This window comes from Xiphophorus couchianus, chromosome 4 (genome assembly GCF_001444195.1).
Source record: "Xiphophorus couchianus chromosome 4, X_couchianus-1.0, whole genome shotgun sequence".
In the NCBI taxonomy this organism is placed as follows: Eukaryota; Metazoa; Chordata; class Actinopteri; order Cyprinodontiformes; family Poeciliidae; genus Xiphophorus; species Xiphophorus couchianus.
This window is the reverse complement of record NC_040231.1, coordinates 15,033,206-15,053,608: the sequence shown is the minus strand read 5'-3', so window position 1 is coordinate 15,053,608 and position 20,403 is coordinate 15,033,206. Positions and strand designations below refer to the sequence as shown.

Sequence of the window (20,403 nt, the reverse complement as noted above, 5' to 3'; positions counted from 1 at the left end):
TAAAAGTTTTCTTCATATTGGATTTGTGAAAAGTATTGACTTGGTCAACTTTTAAACAACAGAACTAAAAACAGTTCTGAAAAGCCTTTTCTTGAGACTTGAAGGCATGAAAATTTCCCTGAAAAATTCTTCCAAGGGTTAAAATATTTGTTTGTGACCCGACAGTTAGAAACAAAATAATAAAAATGACATCAATTCAAGAAACCCAAGAAATAATGTTGCATATCCCCAATTTAAATTAGTTGGCAATCTTTTACCATACTTCTGGACCAGTTCAGAAAAAGCAGTCTGTGCTTGATACTTTTTGTGAAAAAATACTCAGCAATACAGCTAAAGGGATAAAAAAAACTCCGGAACAGCAGTAAAGCTTCATTCAAATCACAAGGTTTATAGTAGAAAGGTATGTTATACAGTTTCAACTCTCCTGGAGCCTGCAATGGGTTTCTTTCTGGACTTATTTGTATTTAACTCTGCCCACATTCTTAAACTCTTACCAACTTTCCCTCTCCCCCCAGTATCAAACTTATGTTTGATGCTGTTGTTTTACTGTTGGGATGGTGTATTTAGGCTGATATGGAGTGTTACTTTTCTAATGTCCAAATTTTGGTGTCCTTTTACAAGAGCACCTTCTTCCAGTTGTGTTCACCACATAGTTTGTGACAAACTCCAAGTTGGAAATTGTATGTTTTCTTTTAATACTGGCTTTCTTCTTGCCACTGTTCCTTAAAGGCCAGATTTGTGAACAGCATAGATGTCCTGTTGACAGGTTCTCCCACCTAAGCTGTAAATTTCTGCAGCTCCACCAGGATTACCATGGGGGTTTTAACCCTTAGTATATAATCAACAAGCATCAGTGCCCACATTTCCTTTCTCATAATTTTCTGAATGTATCTTGGTAAATATATATCCTGTTTCTGTGCACCACAGACAATTTTAAAAGTCAGTGTATCTAACCATTGCAATATCTTTGAATGTAATTGGTGGAGTGAGCTATCTGTCAAAATATTACACCCACCTCTGTTTTGTACATCATTAATGACAAGGGGATATATACATGATGAACTGTGACATAAAGTGAAAAACCAACAAGAGCAATAATGGATGGTCAATATTTTCACCACAATCTTTCCTAGGTGTAATTTGTCATTGTGGGGGTTGTACAGAGCTGATTTGGATTAGATATTTAAGTACAGAGCTTAACTATTTTATTTTCCTGGAAAAGGTTAAGTTCAGGAAAAAACAAATCATTTTAATTGATTTTTTTATGTTAGACTATGTAAAACTGTGTGAAAAAAGAATTACATATTTCAAAAATACAATTTTACTAAAAGTGATTTAGGACAGTTTTTTACTCAGCTAACATTTACTGAACCCATTTTTAGCATTAATTCCCATATATAAAACAATAAGCGATTGAAACTAATTTGAACATTTAAGGATCTACAATTGAGCGATAACTTTATATAAATGCTTTCCAACTGCATTCTTCAAGAGCGGGCTTTTCTGCATATCTTAAATGTTTCCTGCTCCACCACATCCATTTTACATGACTCAGCATGTTGTCAAGCTCCATAGAGACCTGGAAATGAACATTAACTTCATCCAGGCGCCTTGAACAAGAGAAACATCTATAACAAACAGGACACTAGCCACTGACAATGACGTCTCTGCTTTACAGGCAAACAGAAATTTTTTTTGCACTTACCACCAGCAGGGCAGTGTTGTGTTTGTGTTGTGGACTCTATTGTGAAACCTGTCACAAATCAACTTTTTTTTTAATGTACTATAATCTTATCTGGGCTTACCATACGATTTGCTCAGTTAACATCTTACCTAGTTCAGTAGTGAACTGTGATCCAGTGGTATCTCTTTGTCCTAGTTCTGTTTCCCCCCTATCTGACGGCAGTCTATGTGACCTTGGTGCCGTACTATACACAAGAGGCTCCATCTCTCCGTTCTGAAGTCCATTATGAGGAACCCTCAATAGGGCAACACAGTGAGGCCCACTTGATGGATGAGCCTTGTATGTCATGGCTTTGCTCATTCTCTCCCCTAAAGGAGGTTTCCCAGCACCAGCACCTACTTTCTTCTGTTTATGAGCGAGTCCCGACCCTCCACTTCCAATTCCTAAAACGGGTCCAACTCTCATCCCCACAGCTGGACCACTAGTCCTTTTCTTCTTACGGGCTTCAGACCGCGCCCGGGAGTTTTCTGTAGCTGAATGTTGGCTGGCTGTGAGGGGCTCCCCGTGGTTTTTTGGGATCTTAGGTCGTTTGTGTGAATGCCATCTTGAGCTGTTGAACTGGTCGATGAATTCCTCGCAGTGCATCAGGTGATGCTCCGGTTCCCAGGTGTCCTCCTTACGCCCATAACCTTTCCATCTGATCAGGTACTCCCACTTGCCCTTCTTGTTTCGCCTCTTGTCCACAATCCGCTCCACCTGAGGGGAACACAGATAAAGCACATTAGGGTTGGATGCAAGAAAAGGTTGGCTAAAATATTTTATCAACCATTCAAGATGGCTAGTGTATGCATAACAACTAAATTTCCCACTACATGGTGCTAATATTAGGCTAGCAACTTCTTTGGAGAACAGCAAAGGGTTATCAAAGTATTTAATATTTCAATATGATTGATGCAAAAAAGGAATTCTTTGTATGGATTATGACACAAATGAGTATATTCAAACTAAACTGTTTTAATCTCGCCAAGATGAAAATAGCTTGGGGAGCATTGCAGAGACAAGCAATCTGCCCCTTCAGTTCCTTGCAGACGGGGACAGAGCTATCATTAGAATCAACGGTGAGCTGCTTCTAGAAGTTTAAAAACTCTGGTAGCATAGCTAGTCAATCCTCTTTAGTCGAAAAGGCAAAGGCAAAAGCAAAAGCGTTATTCTGAGGAACTTTGCTGATTAGGCTGACAAACGGGAAAGGCCAAATGGTGGTGGTAATCCTTGATGCTAGCTAATGTGTAGCAATTACCCAAATAGACAATAAATACACAGACAACACATATAAATAACATGAAAATTCTGCACCACGACAACCCTAGCGGCTGATCACAGCAAGTCTGTTCCTCTGTATAAGGCATGTCCTGGTATAAACATGTACATTTTATGGTCTAATGAAAGGAGTTATTGAGTATGGTGACAGGTGCTGATAAATGTAGAGAGTCAGATCTGATTCTGAACCACTGATTCTGCTACACTCACTTTGTCATAAGGTCTCCCTAAATTTGGTCTACCCCATCCTGTATGCAGGGAAACCAGGCACACTGATGAACTGAATGGTTAATTAAAAACACAAAAAGAACTACATCAGGATACTTTTTATGAACTGACTGTTAAACACATATTTCTGACATGTAATAACCCTTTATCCTCATCTAAGCTTGGATTAAAGACTTCCTCACCAGCTACCCACGAGCTGGTAAAACAAGCCCACTTTGCTTCCTCACCTTGATGCTTGACACATCCGAGAGAGTTAAATTCACTAGAGTGGTGCGACTTATTACTGGAGGGGATGACTCAGCACACATGAAGGAGGTTCAGGAAGTGGCACAGCAGCACTCCATACCTGCTGCTCAACACTAGCAAAGCCAAATAGATATTGGTTGACTTTAGGAGACAAAGACAGGATGTTGTCTGACTCCATATGAACAGAAACTGTGAGGAGAGAGCGTCATCTTACAGGTTCCTGGGGACATTCATCACAGAGACAATCTGGGGGAACCAAAGCAATGGCAGTGATTTACTGTAGGTGGCACATCAGGGTGCAGCAAAGAAACAGTTAAACCTGCTGAGCTTTTACCAATCCACCACTGAAGATTGTGATGACATCTGTTTAGCTATGCTAAGCTGGCAGCTCGGCTTTGAAGCGGAAAGCAATACAAAGAAAAATAAAAACAGCTCTGAGCATCATCTGTTGCACCTTTCCATCCTTAGAAGAAAAAACTCTGAATGTAAGAATGTAAAGTCACCCTCTGATTTTACTGACCCATTATAACATCATTCCCTGCAAAAGGTGGTACAAATATATACAATCTGAAACAAGTAGACTTAAAAACTATTTTTTTTTTATCAAAGTTGCTATGTTGTTAACATTTTATCCCCACCAAACCCACCAGGAAGGGAGGAAGTAGCCCCCCATTTAATCACGTTACATTACACAAGGTATGTTCTAGGATCTGATCTTTGCTCCTTTTTATTTGCTTACAAACAGCTTAAATATCAGTAATACCATCTTAAAATTACAAATCTACTAAAACCCTTCAGACACAGACAAACTTTCTGTTGTACTCTATTGTGAGTCTCACAGGGCAGTGACAAAATGTTGAGGTACATTTTGTGATATCTGCCAAGTTCAAGATAAGAGCTAGCCCTCTGAAAAGGAAAGATAAGTGAGCACACTGGAGCCCAGAAAAGCTGTGAGGCGCTATCATTTCTCTAATGTCAGACCACAAGTAAGAGCGTTTTACAGTAGAATTTCACCAGAAAAGACCTCATAGAACTATGAAACACAAACATCAGCACTTTGAAATGAAAAGTAGCAGAAAAAATCCAGAATGAACCATGGCATGAGTGAGAAAAGCATACAAATGAGGGCCGAGAGATTTTATTGAATGTTTTTCAAGAATATCAATAAAAAAAATTATTTTCAACATACTTTTTGGTTAAATTATGACAGCTTCGGGCCAACTCATAAATGTGCATCGGCCCACCGGGCCAGAGAAGGATAAGCGAAGATCCCCTGATTTTCTCTCATTATGGGCCTCCTGGATGCAATGATCACTGCAGCAGTACACTTTATGACAGTCTAAGTTGCAGCCAAAGAAGCTCTCCTGCTACATCCTCTTCAGCTGGAATTTCTATTTACCCATTTTCTCATCTGCTTGTGTTTTATACGTTTTCCATTGGTTCTCCCACAACTGGGTATGACCCGCTAAAAACAATTACCTAAATGGCTCCACGTGTTCCACTTGTTTTTGTTGCATTACTTTTACCTCGTGTATAAGGATATCTATTGGGCATGGTAAGGACCATGCCCATTGTTAAATAAAAAAATATGTCCCCCCTTTCCTGATTGGAAAGGAAGAGGGAACCTGTAAAACTTCAATGTTAAATGTAAAACAGTTGAAAATTTGGGTGCACCTAGCCTGTGTGCTGGTGCACCTTAAAAATGTGCTGGGCACTTTAGTGCCACCAGAGCAAAACGTTATTCAAGAGACCTAGCTAATCAAATCTTTGCAGCCTTTCACTATGTTGCAGCAAGACAACTCAGAAAAAAAGCTACCAGCAGTCTTCTGACAAAACAAACAGGAAAATGTTTAAGAAAAACCAAATACAAAGGCAGAAGAAAATATACAGAGTCAGAGCTGACTGGATTTTGTAGAGTATGTGAATGAGTGAAGGTGACACATATTGAACACCATCTCTTCTACTAGATTTGCAGACATTTAGATCAGCTATTCTGCTGTAAAGTGTGCAGCTTGCTGATTCCCCTGCTTAGAACTGATAAGACCAACATCTGCTTAGCAAAATCCTAAAAGACGCAACATTCAGAGATGACATGTCAATTACGCTGTGTTACTGTAAGAGTATGATCACTTTATGATTAATTCTACATTCATGGAATATTTAAAATGCTTTGTTTGAAGCAATTTATCTCATGCCCCAAACTTTCCAGGTGGAAATCAATACCATATAGCCCCATGTAATCTGAAGAGGGCGTAATAGTTAAAAAATAAAAAAAAGTGATGTCTGTCCAAACCCATCACACTGATCCTGAGGGAACTGTAGTTACAGCAGTAACTAGGTCAGTATTTACAGATTTTTTTTTTTTTTTTTTGCAGAATCATGAAGAAAACGAATGGAGAATCACTACAGTCACCTATTTTTTCACTTGATGTTTCACCAGACATCTGAGATAGATGGATACGCTGCTGTGACAGCTCATCATAGCTTGACTGACTTTCTCTCTAACCCCTCCAATGGGTTCATGCTGCTCTGATAGTGCCTAGAAGTAGCTTTTTCTGAGAATCGTAAGGTAAATGATGCTGAAAACTTAGTTCACAACTACAAGGTTACTTATATATTTAATAAAAAATTATTACCAAAGGTCAGTTTTAGTATGCAATTAGAAGTAGGCTAACCTTCAACGTGTACACCTTAAAACATCGGCGAATGAGAGATTTTTTAATGATGTTAAAAAATGCCTATATTCTTAGCAATTATCTAATTAATTTTCAGTGTTTACCAGGCTGGTTATTATCACTTTTTTGTCACCATATCAGATTTTTATATTCTTTAATTTAGATTTGATTCAACAAATTCTGTGTGGTTGTCCAATAATTAATTTTTCTTTCTCAGGCCAAATAATCTTTTCATCCTTCTCTTGGGAGAAATATTCTGAGCTAATTTCTGTCATGATCAAAGCCTATCCTTTCTCTGCAGTTACAGCCAAGATCCCCATAATCTAATAGATGTGATATTTAGAGTGATAAGCAATTACTGCTTAAAGAGGTGCTATATATTTTAAACCATTTATTTTCTTTCTAAGATACTGCTTTGAACAAGGAATCACTAGAGATTTCACACATCTTTATATGGTATCCTTTCAAATTCACTGTGTAAATTGGAGTTATTTCTGAGATATTCTTCGAAGCTTTAAGAAATCCTTTAGCTTAGATCTGATGCACAAGCAAATCATAACAGCACGAGAAACCACACCAAGAACGGCTAGAGCTCTTGTGGTTAGCACTGTCACCCAACAAGCAAGAAAATTACAGATTTAAATTCCTGTGTGCTCATCTTGTACATGTGTGGCTTTTTTAAGGTACTCCAGCTTCATCCCACAGTTAAAAACATTTTCTAGGATAGTTAGTGGTTCTAAATGTACCATTGAGCTTGCATGGGTCTTTGTTTCATCTGTCACTGCCTTTGTTTTGTCACTTATCTGGAGAATAAAACTCTTTGAACCCTAAGAAGCTGACATGCCCTCCAACCTCCCAGATACCTTCATGAAAAGGACCCCCACTCAATTCACAACCCAGAATAAGCAGGTTTAGATAATGGATTCATGAATGAACTATTATTTTGATCTAACAAATAGAGGACTGCTTATCATCTGTTAGCTAACATGTTAACAGACTACAAAAGGTTCTAGTTTGGTAAAGTTCAGCAAAAGTGCACATCTGCTGACCGATTAGCATGCCACCTTAGAGTATATATGAAGTGGTGTGTCATACAAGCTGTATTATGATTAAAACAAAAAGTATCACAGAGAGCAAAATATGTACAACATCTTCATTAAAGTTCATGTGTGTGTATATTATTGTATTTTAGCTCTTACGTAACTGTACACCAGTGCACAAATCAAGTTCCACAGAGATATGGATGAACAGATTTGGGAAATTGAGTGGCTTGCACAGAACCCTGACTTAAACTTGATTGAGTATCTTTCAAATGAATTAAAACAGCGCTGGTGAGCCAAGTCATTTTGTCCAGCATCTATGCAGGCAGCTGGACGTTTCTAGAAAGCCGTTTCTTTTTTAAATGCTTGTTTATGGTTCCAGTGCAAAATTTAAGATGGAATCTTGATATATTCCCTGATTTTTTATTCAAATAGCCTTCTTCCTTTCAAAAAAAGAAGAAAACAGCACCTCAACTGTATTCATGTCAAACAGGTGGATGTCCCACAGGTATTGTGTTTATTCTTTGTGTTTCATTAATATTTCACCATATATTGCTTATTATGTAGGGACTAGATGCTGGGTATGCTTTGGCTTAATATTTTTAATGAGTTAACTTGTTCCCAGATACAATTTCTCAAGATAGTAATTGTTTGTTCAACCAAATGTGATTTATATTTGGAGGTTTCATTGTATTCAGAAAGGGATGCTAACGTTCATGTGTGCAGATTAGTGTATGGTTGGGCAAATGTACCAACAAAACCAAAAGGATTAGGTATTGAAAAATCATAATCTGGTCCTTTACTATGAATGTATAAGTTTGAAGGTTTAAACATATTCTAAGCCTGGATTTACACTGCATGCGTCTCTGTTCTGCTGCAAACTTAGCTGGTAAGGTGATCATGAAGGGATCTGCTGTAATTTACACTATGTGAGACTCCGCCCTTCTGCGAACCTCAGAAGTGCTCCAAGAAGCATGTGTGGGAAATGAGAGATTGTACGATAAAGCCAGTGATAAAAAGGCTGAGTGTTGTCATAAAATACTGGAGTTCTCAACTTTCAAAGTGACAATTTTCCCTTCACTGCTCTCTAACTTCATGTACTCTGACACTCCTACAGTGAATTGAGCAAGAGAACTTGACTTAATAGGTTTTAAAATTATATACTTTTGTGTGTATGCATAGCTAATAATAATACATGCATAAATAATAGTATAAATGTACCCATATTTTCATTAATGTGGCTAGTATTTTGAGCAAATGTAGTCTGTCTTGGTGAATTATTTTGAAAATATAGATGCTGTACTTGTGCATTCTCCTGTCGGAGTGGTGTGATTTTTGAAGATCGACTCCGGACCTATTCTGGTGTCTGGCAAAAATAAGATCTTTTCTAATTTAGACATATGGTGATGTGGAGGTGTCGTGCATGGAAGTTATGTGTAACGTTCTCATTGACTGGTGTGTATTTAATGTGGAGTCCTTTATGTAGTGGAGCGGAGATAAAATAACTGCCATGGTGTACCAGAGTGTCCAGTGGACACTCTGGACACTTTTTTAAACCATATTATACCTTGAGATTGGTACCCAAACCTTGCCTATATATAAATGTTGGGCACATCTTTTCCTGAACACTGTTCCAGATTATAGAATTCCCTGTACATGTCTTCATGTTAAACCTGTTAAAATGTGTCATACTGTCTCTGGACATCATCTCAGCATACTCTGCATTTTGATTCCTGACTGATATGCCAAACACTGGCTTCTCTTATGCTTCTCTTTTGTGAGGCTTAGTCTTTAGCACTTGGGGAAGCACTTGGATTACAGATCTCATTCTCTTGAATAAATGCTTCGTATTTGCACCACAAATTTGTAATGTTTAGATGAATTGATTTTCTAAAATCTCTGCATTATTTCCTACACCAACTTGCATGAAAAAAACCCAAAAGTACAATTTCCATTCCTGTGGTGACAGTTTTCAGTCTATTCTTTTATTCAAATGTAACTTGCATGTAGTAATACTTTATGCTTTCAGATGCTTTGTGCACAGTAAAAGCAGTAAAAAGTTTTATTAACAAAATATGGAAGAACTAAAAAACGTCAGTAGAAAAAGTTCCAATGTCACACAGAGGCCTAATGTTCATAAACAAAATGTGCCACACTTTGGAATAACCATAGTTTACACAGTCTTGAAAGAGTTCAAATAAAATATATTTGCAAAGTATGGCTGGAATTATTGATGTTATCAAATCTCACCTGCACAAATTTCACCGCAAATCAAGAGGTTACAAAAAGTCATAACATACACAGCTGACATAATTTTTAGGTGTGGTTACATGTGCAGCTGAACACATTTCTGACCACAAGCATTAGTTTATCCTACTGAACAAGCACTAAAACTTGTGAGAAAAGGAAGTAGCTTCTCCCTACATGCAAAACTGTTGTAAACAACATAAACAAAAAGCAAATGCCATGATAGCCAACTTCAGTGTTGCATTAGACTTACGTGAGGAAAACGTATTCAGCTCTACTTTTCTGTCTATCCAATTACCTAGTACTTGACGTACTTTAATATCTACAGTAATTAAAATTAATTACTGTGAAAAAATATTAAGCGTACTAAGCAAGTTGAAAACAGGAATAAGTGTGTATCTAATCAACAATTAAACAAGAAAACACACGAGTTGTGCTAAAACAAAATTGAAAGCCAAACAATGTATTTTTTCTTCACCACAGCTAATTAAAGTTAAGCATGACCAGCAACAGGTTAACCTTCCTAGCCTAATAACCAAAGGCAATATAAGTCAGCCAGATGAGTATATTGTCAAAGAGAAATATTGATGATTATTTTACGACAAGTTAAGAGTTTGTAACAGTTTGTAACTGCAGTTTTGACTAGTTTATTGTATCATACTTTCCATAATGGCCTCTCAGTTAAACTACAAATCCTAAAATCCATTTGGACAGCATTATGTCAAGCCTTGCAATCCCAGTGTTTGCCCTTTGAAGCGTTTCAAGCTGAAACCTGAATGAACATTTAAACTACCTAGTGAAAAGCTAGAAACAAAGAGAATCTGAAAATACAGAGGCAGATGTGCTTTTGTTTATTTAAAACCTCAGCCTACTTAGTACTGAATGCACAAATTGATTTGCTGACAAGGAATCTGAGAAAATTAAGTTTGAACTTGCCAGTAATCTGTTTAATACAGATGAGAAACAATTCAATCAAACTCCAACACATTTTAATGTTTCATCAGCGACAAGGTGTCCAAGCACTACAGAGACTGGTGATTCATGCTTGCCATTACCCAACTGTGAGTTGTTTGAACTTCATTCAGTAGTGAAATATTTCAAGACTCAAAGCCGGATCTCAAAATATTATTTAATTTACAACCAAGAAAAAATATTAGGTGTACGACTGGCCTTTTATTTTACTGTAGGTAGTTATAACCAATTTGTTCTGATTTCTAATAAAATTTGGAAAAGTTTGTTAATATTTCTGTATGAATATTTTCACAAAAATATTGGAAAACATGTTCAATTAAAAGTCCTTATAAGCCTGTAGGGCCTGCTGTCGAGAAACATCCTCACAGCATGAAGGTACCAAAACTATGCGTCACAGTGGGAATGGTGTGTTTGTGGTGATGTGTTTGGTGTCCACCAAACTTAAGTGTCTTATCTGATGGTTAAAAAGCTCCATGTTGGTCCCATAAGACCAATAATATTTCTTGCACATGACCATGTAGTTGCCCATGTGCCTTTTGGCAAACTCTAGTGGAGCATTGATATGAGTTTTCTTGAGTGCCTTTCTGATTGCCACTCTGCCATAAAGATTTGCCTGGTGAAGAGCCCAGGCAACCGGTTTTGTGTGCAGACTCTCCTATAAGCTTCAGCTGTAACTACTTCAGCTGAAGGTGACCTGGTTTCCTCTCTCAGTACTCTTCTTCTTGTATAACTCTGAAGATGGTGTAATCTAGGCAGATTTTACACATGGGCTATATTTCTTCCATTTCTTGATGATTGATTCAACTGAACTCGAGAGATGTTCAGGGCCTTAGAGATTTTTTTGCATGCATCCCCTGACTTACACGTTTCAATAAGCTTTTTAAATTAATTTTTTAAATTATACATGATTACCACCATGTTAGTAGCAGATACCTGTTGGTTAGTAGAAAAGATTTTTTTTTAATGGGAAAGTGTGAGATGTATTTGAACTTAGTCTCTTTTACTTTGATATTTCTAAATATAATCCAGAGTTACTAATTACTTTCAGATGTCACCCAGCTAGCAAATACAATTTAATCTGTGTGTAATTTAATCTTAGTATAATGTTAGTTTTGTGAAGAGATTCACTTCCCATGCAAAGGTGGGAGAGGTGAGAGTAGCTGACATGAAACCTATTTGCATGTACAGAGCAAGAAAACTTGCAATAAAACAAAAACTCAAGCTGGCGGTTTGCCACAGCAAATATGTAGAAGTGGGGACATTGGTCAGATGAAATAAAAACTAATCTTTTAGGCCTATATATAAAACACTTTATGTGGTGGGAATAGAACACCCAAGACACATAATCACCAGAGAAAAATATGGAGGCAGCATCATGCTGTGTGGATGCTTCTTTACAACAAGGAAGTGGCAAGTGCTCAGATCTGAAGGGAAGATTGAGAATGTGTGTAAAATTTCTTCAAATGCTGGCAAAGCTGGTAGACAGACCTGAACATCCTGCAGCTGCATCTGTTTCCACTAAGCACGGAGCTGACCACAAATGCACACCACACTTTGAAATGCTTATTTGTAGAAAAAAAATTAATCTATGGACCCCTTTTGCAAAAACAAAAACAAACAAAAGCAAACGTAAAGGCAATTGCAGTTACTAAGCTTGGTCACTGTTTACGTGTAAACAGTGAGAGAAAGAAAACACACTCTGAGTCAATTCTAATGTTTCCATAATATACTAGTACTTATACTATGAGGCTTCCTGCATATGAGGTTTTCTGCATATTTTGCATCTTTAGAAAAATGGTCCCTTGTAACTCATTAGTGCAATATTTGGCCATACTGGAGATAGAAAAGGTCAGAATCTACAAATGATCATTTCTTCTTCATACTGAGAAAAACACCTGTATCCCCTGCTGCAAAGACATAGTGCTAACTATTAGCAGAAAACATCTTGGGAGTCACCTGTTGCGTTACTCATTTTGGTCAATAAGCAAACAGACTGAAAAGCTACTTGAAATCCTTAACAGCAAAAAAAAAAAAATGCTAAAAGTAGCCATTCTAAAGAGTTCTTGATGGAGTTGGTCATAAAACGATGAAGATTGTCAATTTATTCATGCAACTGTGGGAGAGAGAACATTTTTTTTCTGTTCTTGCAGGGGAGGGCTGCTCTGTGGGGTGGAAACCTATCTGAGGACTGAGCTCCAAGGTGGAGCCTCAGGTAAATAGGCAGTACATTGTATAAGTAGGGGTTTATAAGCACCTCTGAATGGCTGCCACAGGAGATTCAAGGATTTCTCAAACATATATGAATGAGTGAAAGCAACACTCCTTCTATGTTTTTGGTGGAGGCATTACATCATGATATAAAGCAACAAAAAGTCAATTTTGTAGCTTTTCAAGTTAAATCTCATTTAGAAGAATCCCCTTCATGCCAGATTTAGACTGCACTGAAACTAGCCATAAAGTACACCACCTCAACCAGGTCTTGGAAAGATTATTAGGACTGCAGTGCACAACTCCTCACATGTAATATAGTATCCATACAGAGTGCTAGATAAAAAATTAACAAGGCTTTATATTAGGATAACATCTGTTGGTCAATATTGACATGAGGATATAAAAATGTGCATGCAAGGCATAATGGTGGTGGTCATAGAAATATCCTACCAGAGAACCCATACACCCAAACAGTCATTTACAGCTGAAGTACTGCATACTTTAATACTGCTATGACTGCTGGAATTTGATTTATGGTGCTGATCTAAAAATTATTTTAACATGTTTGCAGCAAGCAGAACGGCATGCTCGCCATGGCACTCTGATCTACAAAAAGGCGTGACATACTGGTATTCCAATAGCTTTATTTAAGGACAATGCAAAATAAATCTCATATTTTCTCCGTATGTTTTGTGAAAGAAGTTTTGTTTTCTTTAGCCACTTCACAATGCGCTAAAAAAATCACAAGTGACATTTGTAGAGTACTCCACATAGAAAACAAAATTCAGCATGAGAGACTCAGTATGGAATTTGGATATACCATCTCAAGTCAAATATTGAACTCTTTCCAAATTTCATACAGTGACAACAAAGTGTTGAAGTCAAATTCTTATGCAGGGTCTGTAAAATGTCTCTCTCAGGACCTGGCCAATCTCAATTCCTTCAGTCTTTAAGTTGCATCCATTTGATTACATCTTACTGATGCAGTTTTAATGACAGAGCTCAAAAAAGACAGTTAATGACCCAAAGTTAAATCTGCTATGAGAAGTTCAATTAATTCAAGATGTCCTTGTGCAAAATATTCCACCTTATTCCTTGCCTGCCAGATGACTTGAAAGGTCAAATTAATATGAAATGTATAAGTGCCATCTGAGTATATGTGCATTTTTAAAGTCAAATAGCAAACATCAACCATTCAGATAAACCATGTGGAACAAACATAAAACAAACACACACACACAGGAGTACTTTTGGAAAGTTAAGTTTCACCTTTCCCCCCCAAAGTTGCTGTTCAGGCATACTTTATAGCAAAATGTATTCTGGTGGAAAATTACGGCGACAACTGAAAATGTGACATACCAGGTAAGGGGCAAGTTCCTTCTACAGTGCGCAAGAGTGGAAAACTTTGAAAAATTATTGTGCTTTCTTTAAAATGTTCAATTATATGACTTAATTTAAGTTATATAAATTAAAATGTGTTATAGTCCATTTATCATTATCAAGATGAAAGGACACATTGACAAAGCTAAAGAATGTTGATTTTAATTGGCTCCATTGAAGAGCCAAGTACAAAAGTAAAGAGGTTCTAAGCACAACTATGGGAAAAAATGAACAACCACTGATCTGTCTCAAATGAATGACTTACAGCTGTGGTGTTCAGTCCTTGGGGCAAATATAATCTAGATATTTTCTCTGGTTCAACACATCTGAATCAAAGGATGTTTCCTTGCCAGGCCTCTGCAGAACTTAACGGCAAGTTGATGAGCTCTGTTGGAGGAAGAAACTAGCCCTTGAGAACTGGAAATGGACACCACTGGCTTAGTGCTTTTGGAAATGTATTTGCATCAATGCATGTTAATCTATTATTATGCATTATAATGTACATTTGTTTTTAGCATTACCAGATAAGCTCCTTTCTAATATTAATGAAACAAGTGATGAATCCTTGTGATGGTAAAAATGAAACCAGAAATAAAATCTCACTTTAAAGGTAGCAAGACAGAATTCATTATGTACAGCGAAAATACGAAAAATATTGCGTTGAAGTCACAGTATAAATTCACCAAAACCATTTACAAAATTTATACCTGAATAATAAAGTATCAACAGTGAAATTATAAAGTCTGTTGTTCGGCTTTAATGTTCACACTTTAAAGCCGCTTTCATTAGTTGTTTCTTAAAGCAGAAAAAAGATACAACAAGACAGCAGTGTCATTCATGCTTCTGCTGCTGAGTCATAGCTTTACATGAGGACCTTTCAAATTAAAAAAGACCGAAAAGTGTTTCATAATGTGCAACAAAGAAGGCTTAGTTCAAAGAACACTATCCGCTATAAGCCTTGGCGATAAACTCAAAATTCTGACAATGACCCATCATTTTGCCCATGTCGGTATTTTTGGTGTAACGAACAAAAAGAAAAGTCTTATTAGTCATTTTGGCTATGTAAAGGTGCTTAGGTAGGCTTAGCCTGGTCATTGTCAATCTCCGCTCAATTCTAATCTCTCTTCAGTGCTCTATATGGGCTTCCTCCCATTGAATTTGATTCCTCCAGTATCCAATCAGCAAACAGAAAGAGAAGTTGTGAGGAATAGTGTTAATTTTCTGTGCTGTTGTAGGATTATAGTCTGCCTGTAGTTTTCAAAGAGTTGTAAGTGTTGGCAACACTTACAATATTGAATTAACATTAACAGCCTATTCGTTTGATTAAGCTAAGGGTGTCAAACTCCAGTCCTCAAGGGCCGCTGTCCTGCAGCTTTTAGATGTGCCTCTGCTGCCCCACACCTGAATAGAATAATTAGGTCATTAGCAAGGCTCTGGAGAACTGATCTACACAAGAAGGAGGTAATTAAGCCATTTTATTCCAGTGTTTTGTACCTGTGGCACATCTAAATACTGCAGGACACCGGCCCTTGAGGACTGGAGTTTGACACCTGTGGCTGCTAATCACTTCTCTCAGGCAATTTCCATTACGCTTCATAGACATAAGCCACAGACAAATGTAGGCGATTTTTAAAAATATAGGACTTCAACCACGTCAATGCTTCCAGCAAGCAATCGTTTCTCAATAGCGAGGGGTTCAGGGGTTGTACAAAGCGAACCATAACTAACATAGGCTATGCTCATGTCCTTTTAAGACACTGCACTACATGTACAGTCTGTAGGTTGGAGTCATGTGATCTGTCCAGTTTGTAGCAAGAAGTGAAAGAGATGGGGAGGTTGATAGAATGAGTTAAAGTCCATTTATTGTTGTCAAGATGAACTGCTAATTTTATCAAATTGATTTTAGACCATATCCCCCAGCCCTACTCCTCTATTTATATAAATGGAAAAAATGCAATAATTAAGCTTTTATAGGTTAATGCTAAATTTGTGATCCCCCCCCCCCCCCCCCCCCCCCCCAAGTCTCATCTGCTAATTCCAATTTTATTACAATGCTTTTCAGATAAATAAAACAGGCAATTTTACTATACTGGGGAAAAGGAACACATTATAATACATTTTGTGTTTACAGTCTGAAAAAAGTGGGTGTTTGAGGTCAAATGTATTATCACATATCACAAAACTAGTTCCCAAGCAAACAATAAAACACATGCTGAATGCAACATGCAGTAAAAGAAACAGGATTACTAAAAACTATTTAGTATCTCACGCAACTTTCAAGAAAAGGTTAAAAAAAAAAATCTTCCAAATAATCTAGAAAATGTTTGAATAATTCTACGGTTTGAGCAGTTTGAGCTATGTCAACAATCTTGGGGCAGTTGACAGTCGGGTGTGGACTGAGCATCCACACCGGATGCTCAGTCACCTCTACTTTTTAATTTGATCTCAGAACATCAAGGGGAAACTAGTTGATCTAGTAGTTTACACATTCAGCATTAAAGGAAGTAAGTGTGAGGTGGTGTGCAGCTGTTGACCCAGATATAAGTGTGGGATTAGTTGGCTAAGTACTAAAACTGGCATTTAAAAAAAAGTGTGTGTGAGTACTGCAAAAAGGTTAATGTAAGTACACATTTTATATGTCTGTGCTCCAATGAACCTGAGAAAGAATTATATCTTCAGCCTCTTAACGTGTAGATCTCTTCAGATCTACACGAGCCTAACAATGACACATTTATTTTAATAAGGTGCCTTCAATGAAGGAAAGATGTAAAACTTGCAGAAGTATGGTCCCGAATCAAAGAACTCGTCCAACTTTGGAATAATCAGCAGCTGTTTTTGATTTATTTTATTATTATTATTATAATTATTATTACAAACTCCCAGACAAATAAAAAAAATAAATCACAACATTTTGGATGGACATTGTCTTTTACTAGCCATAAAAAACTTAAACTAAAATGTTTTTTTACCAGATATCAAGCACCACAGGCTTTTAGGCACATTCTTGTGTGCAAAGCAACAAAATATCTTTAGCCTAATACACAAGTGGAAGTTACCCTGAAGGAATTTCCAAAACTGCTTCTCCTAGAAGTGCTTAAAGGAAAAGTAAGCAACTAATGTTTGTGAGCACAGCATTTAAACCTGGCCTCAAATACCTCTATGTTGTCAGCAGTAAACTGAGACAGAATACAACTAGATAGATAGTAGGGCTGCAGCGATACACTAATTTCACAATACAATGCAATGTGCGATATTCTGCACACTGTATGATATACATCACGATATTCCACAAAGGATACGATTCGATGCGGTACGATACAATATATTTTTAAGATTTTCTGAAAGATTTTAGACAGACAGAGTAATTTTGGTGACATCTTGTGACTGTTCCACAGACTTGGATTGAATTAATTGAACTGATGGTGTAATACTGGTGTAATAAATGTTGTTTTTGTTATACATTTGCTTTGTTTAAATGTTAATTGTGTGGCTTTGTGTATTTGGCTATACAGAAAAATAACCTTTTTTGCCTTATTCACATATACTAGATAGTGTCATTTTTCAATTTCATTTCATTATTTAATTAATTGCAAAAGGTTAATGTACATGTGCAACTGGGTAAAAAATGTCATGTGTGATAGCTGTCATTTAAATCATGTGCATCTGACATAAAACTCAAAGTACGATTTAATGTATCGATACTTGAGGATGAAAAATTGATACTTTCTGAGGGAAACAATATCAATAAATATTGTAGAATCAATAAAATTACACAGTCCTAATAAACAGACAGACAGGTAGGGAATAAACTTATATAGATTACTTGTACATAGTTAAATATACAGGGACACTTAAAAAATGTAATACTGTGAGAAAGTTATATGTGTCACTCATTTCAATATTTGCATTCATTTCAATTATATTTAAATTGTCTAAGCCACTGAATTTTGAGTTTTCATCAACTGTAAGCCATAATTATAAATGTTACAAGAAATGAAGGTTTGATATACCGTATTTCACTCTGTGTCCTTAATTTATGTAAATTCAATTTTGCTTTCTGAAATGAATGAGAAAAATATGGATTTTTATCATATTCCAAATTATTTTAGATGTAATAGTAAATAGACATTATACATTTTAAATAAGCTCTAAAAGTAAAATTTAGACATTTACATGTTATTGGTGACCCAGATACTTTTAGTTTATTGTGCGAAGCATATGTCTTCTACCTGTACACTTCCAGAATATTGTCATTGTTAACAACATCTGATTTGTTACCATATTGGAACAGAAACAACTCACACCAACCTTTCCTCGGTTAGTTTTGAGTGCATTGATTAAATCATGCATTTAAAAACAGAGAAACAAAAAGCATACTTCACATAGCTAATGAAAATAGTACCCATTGCTTATCAAAAACCATCAAAGCCAGTGTTTGTTGCACAGGAAGCTGTCTAATTTTGGTAAATAGAACTATAAAAGTTCTATTAAAAGTACTGCTCATATCACTGAGGCAAAGACTTATTCACAAAATAAATTACAATTGAATTGATCTTCTCTACATTAAAAGTGGATAACAAAGTGTACAGAAGTGAGAACAATCAAAGTGGTATTTTTCTACGGTTTCATACACGAAACACACATTGAAATGCACATTTTAAAAAATAGCAGGGTGAAAACTATAACCTAGAGTTTTTGATTTCATTTATTGTCCTTAACTCATCCTGCAGTATTTTCTATGGAGTTAAGAGATTATCTACATGAAAATCGGGAGAACCCCAGCTGTCTGCTGGACTTTTTGAGGCAACTCTAAACAATGTGCTCCACATCACATGCAGGCTAATAAACGATGGAAAAGGCATGCTTGTTTGTCTTAAAACGACGTCATCTGTAATCAAACCTTCATCTCTATGAGTTGCAACATCTGACACCATAACAAGATAACGAGGCTAAAGTGCCAGGACTTTGGGTATTTTCTGGCACTGTTTCCAGAGTGATGCTGCTGCGCACAAAGGGTCAGCGTGACCTTCCAATTTGGGGGCAACTTTTCCACCCCACGCTTGCGAGTCACTATTTCACAAATGCAGACATCAGCCAGCACACTCCAACCACTTTTCAGCGCTCGCTAAATATAAACTGCCGCCGTGTTTTGTTCGATCTCACCACACACTCGCCCGACCAATAAACACTGCCATGGCAAAATATATATTTTGGTATGTCAAATGCGCACCTTGAGAGCCCATCTCTCAGTCTGTGGCAGCTCACCATGCCCGTCCGCTGAGCGCTGCTGCTGTCACTTTACCACGACTTTCAACTCGGCGACACACTGAGGAGTTCAGCCCCTCTATTACATCCTATTTACCACAGCCGATAGGAATCATGCTAAAGTATATCAGGAGCGACTTTAAGTAGAAGCATTAATAAAGCCAACCCCGTGTTGGTAAAGCGTGAAGAGGGTTAGTTTCGCCTCTTAAAGGGCTTAGGACACCGCTTTTTACATACGTGACGCCCTTCCCTTTACTTCCTAATTCCATAATTCGTCAATATTACAGAGCATATTGCGTGGACGTGCTTTTATCCTACCTCGTAAAGATCTCCTGAAGCCATTCTGGGGTGCGGACAACGGTGGCGCGGCGTTCTTGCCTGCCCTGTTGGATTTTTTTTTTTTTTGGACCCTACTCTCTCGGTGTTTCGGCGAAAGCCCCGATAGACGGGAATTAGCGAGCAGCCTTGTTATTCTGAGCAATCCGCAGTAGCAGATCAGCAGACAGTGTCAATCGAGCCCGGCGCTGTGCGACGGATCGTTCCACACTTAAAACAAACAACCATCGGGGCGGTGCTGTTTACCCAGACCCAAGTGGAGGTCTGGAAATTAGTCCCCCGCTAAAGAATGCACAGCACTGATGGTCTGCATGCACCAAACTCATCCGAGCTCTGTTGCAGTCCAACTACTCAGCGGGGGATATGTTAGATGTTCTGTATTTACTCACAGCAACTGGAAGGTAATTTCCTATTATTCACTCTACCTGCCTACTTTTCTGACCTGATATTATTAATTACATTTTTTTTTTTTTAAAGTAACTATGCTGGATACAGTGATTGATGGCCAAATGGGAACCAGAACACCCGTGTTGGCTCAGTGACATGCGCATCATTAATTAACATTTTTTTCTCATCTCAGTTTTTTATTTAAATGTACGTAAATATGTTGGTAATTTTATTTCAGTGATATGAGTGAGATCACTGAAATACTGTAAGTGATAGTATTGTTTGACCTTCTAAAATAAGAAAACTGGACTATGATCACTTTTTGTGTGTTCCGATTGTACAGGAAATACATTAAGAGAAAAAAAGTACATAAAATAAAATATCTAAAGATTATTTTTATTTTATTTGCTTATGC

The 20,403-nt window shown here is 37.2% G+C and overlaps 1 protein-coding gene across 2 annotated transcripts in view; it reads right to left on the bottom strand.

Moving 5' to 3' along the window:
• Nucleotides 1-19,880, bottom strand: part of LOC114143393 (chromodomain Y-like protein 2) — a 35,335-nt gene extending 15,455 nt beyond the window's left edge. Inside the window, exons 1-2 of one of the 2 annotated variants that reach the window (XM_028015364.1) lie at nucleotides 19,584-19,880; nucleotides 1,834-2,440 (exon numbers count right to left, since the gene is read on the bottom strand). In XM_028015364.1, the coding sequence (XP_027871165.1) occupies nucleotides 1,834-2,440; nucleotides 19,584-19,607 (631 nt within the window). In that variant the 5' untranslated portion in view covers nucleotides 19,608-19,880. Of the gene's footprint in view, nucleotides 1-1,833; nucleotides 2,441-19,230; nucleotides 19,471-19,583 lie in introns of those variants that run through there. The other variant, XM_028015365.1, reaches the window with a different exon arrangement.
• Between the last annotated feature and the right edge of the window lie 523 nt (nucleotides 19,881-20,403).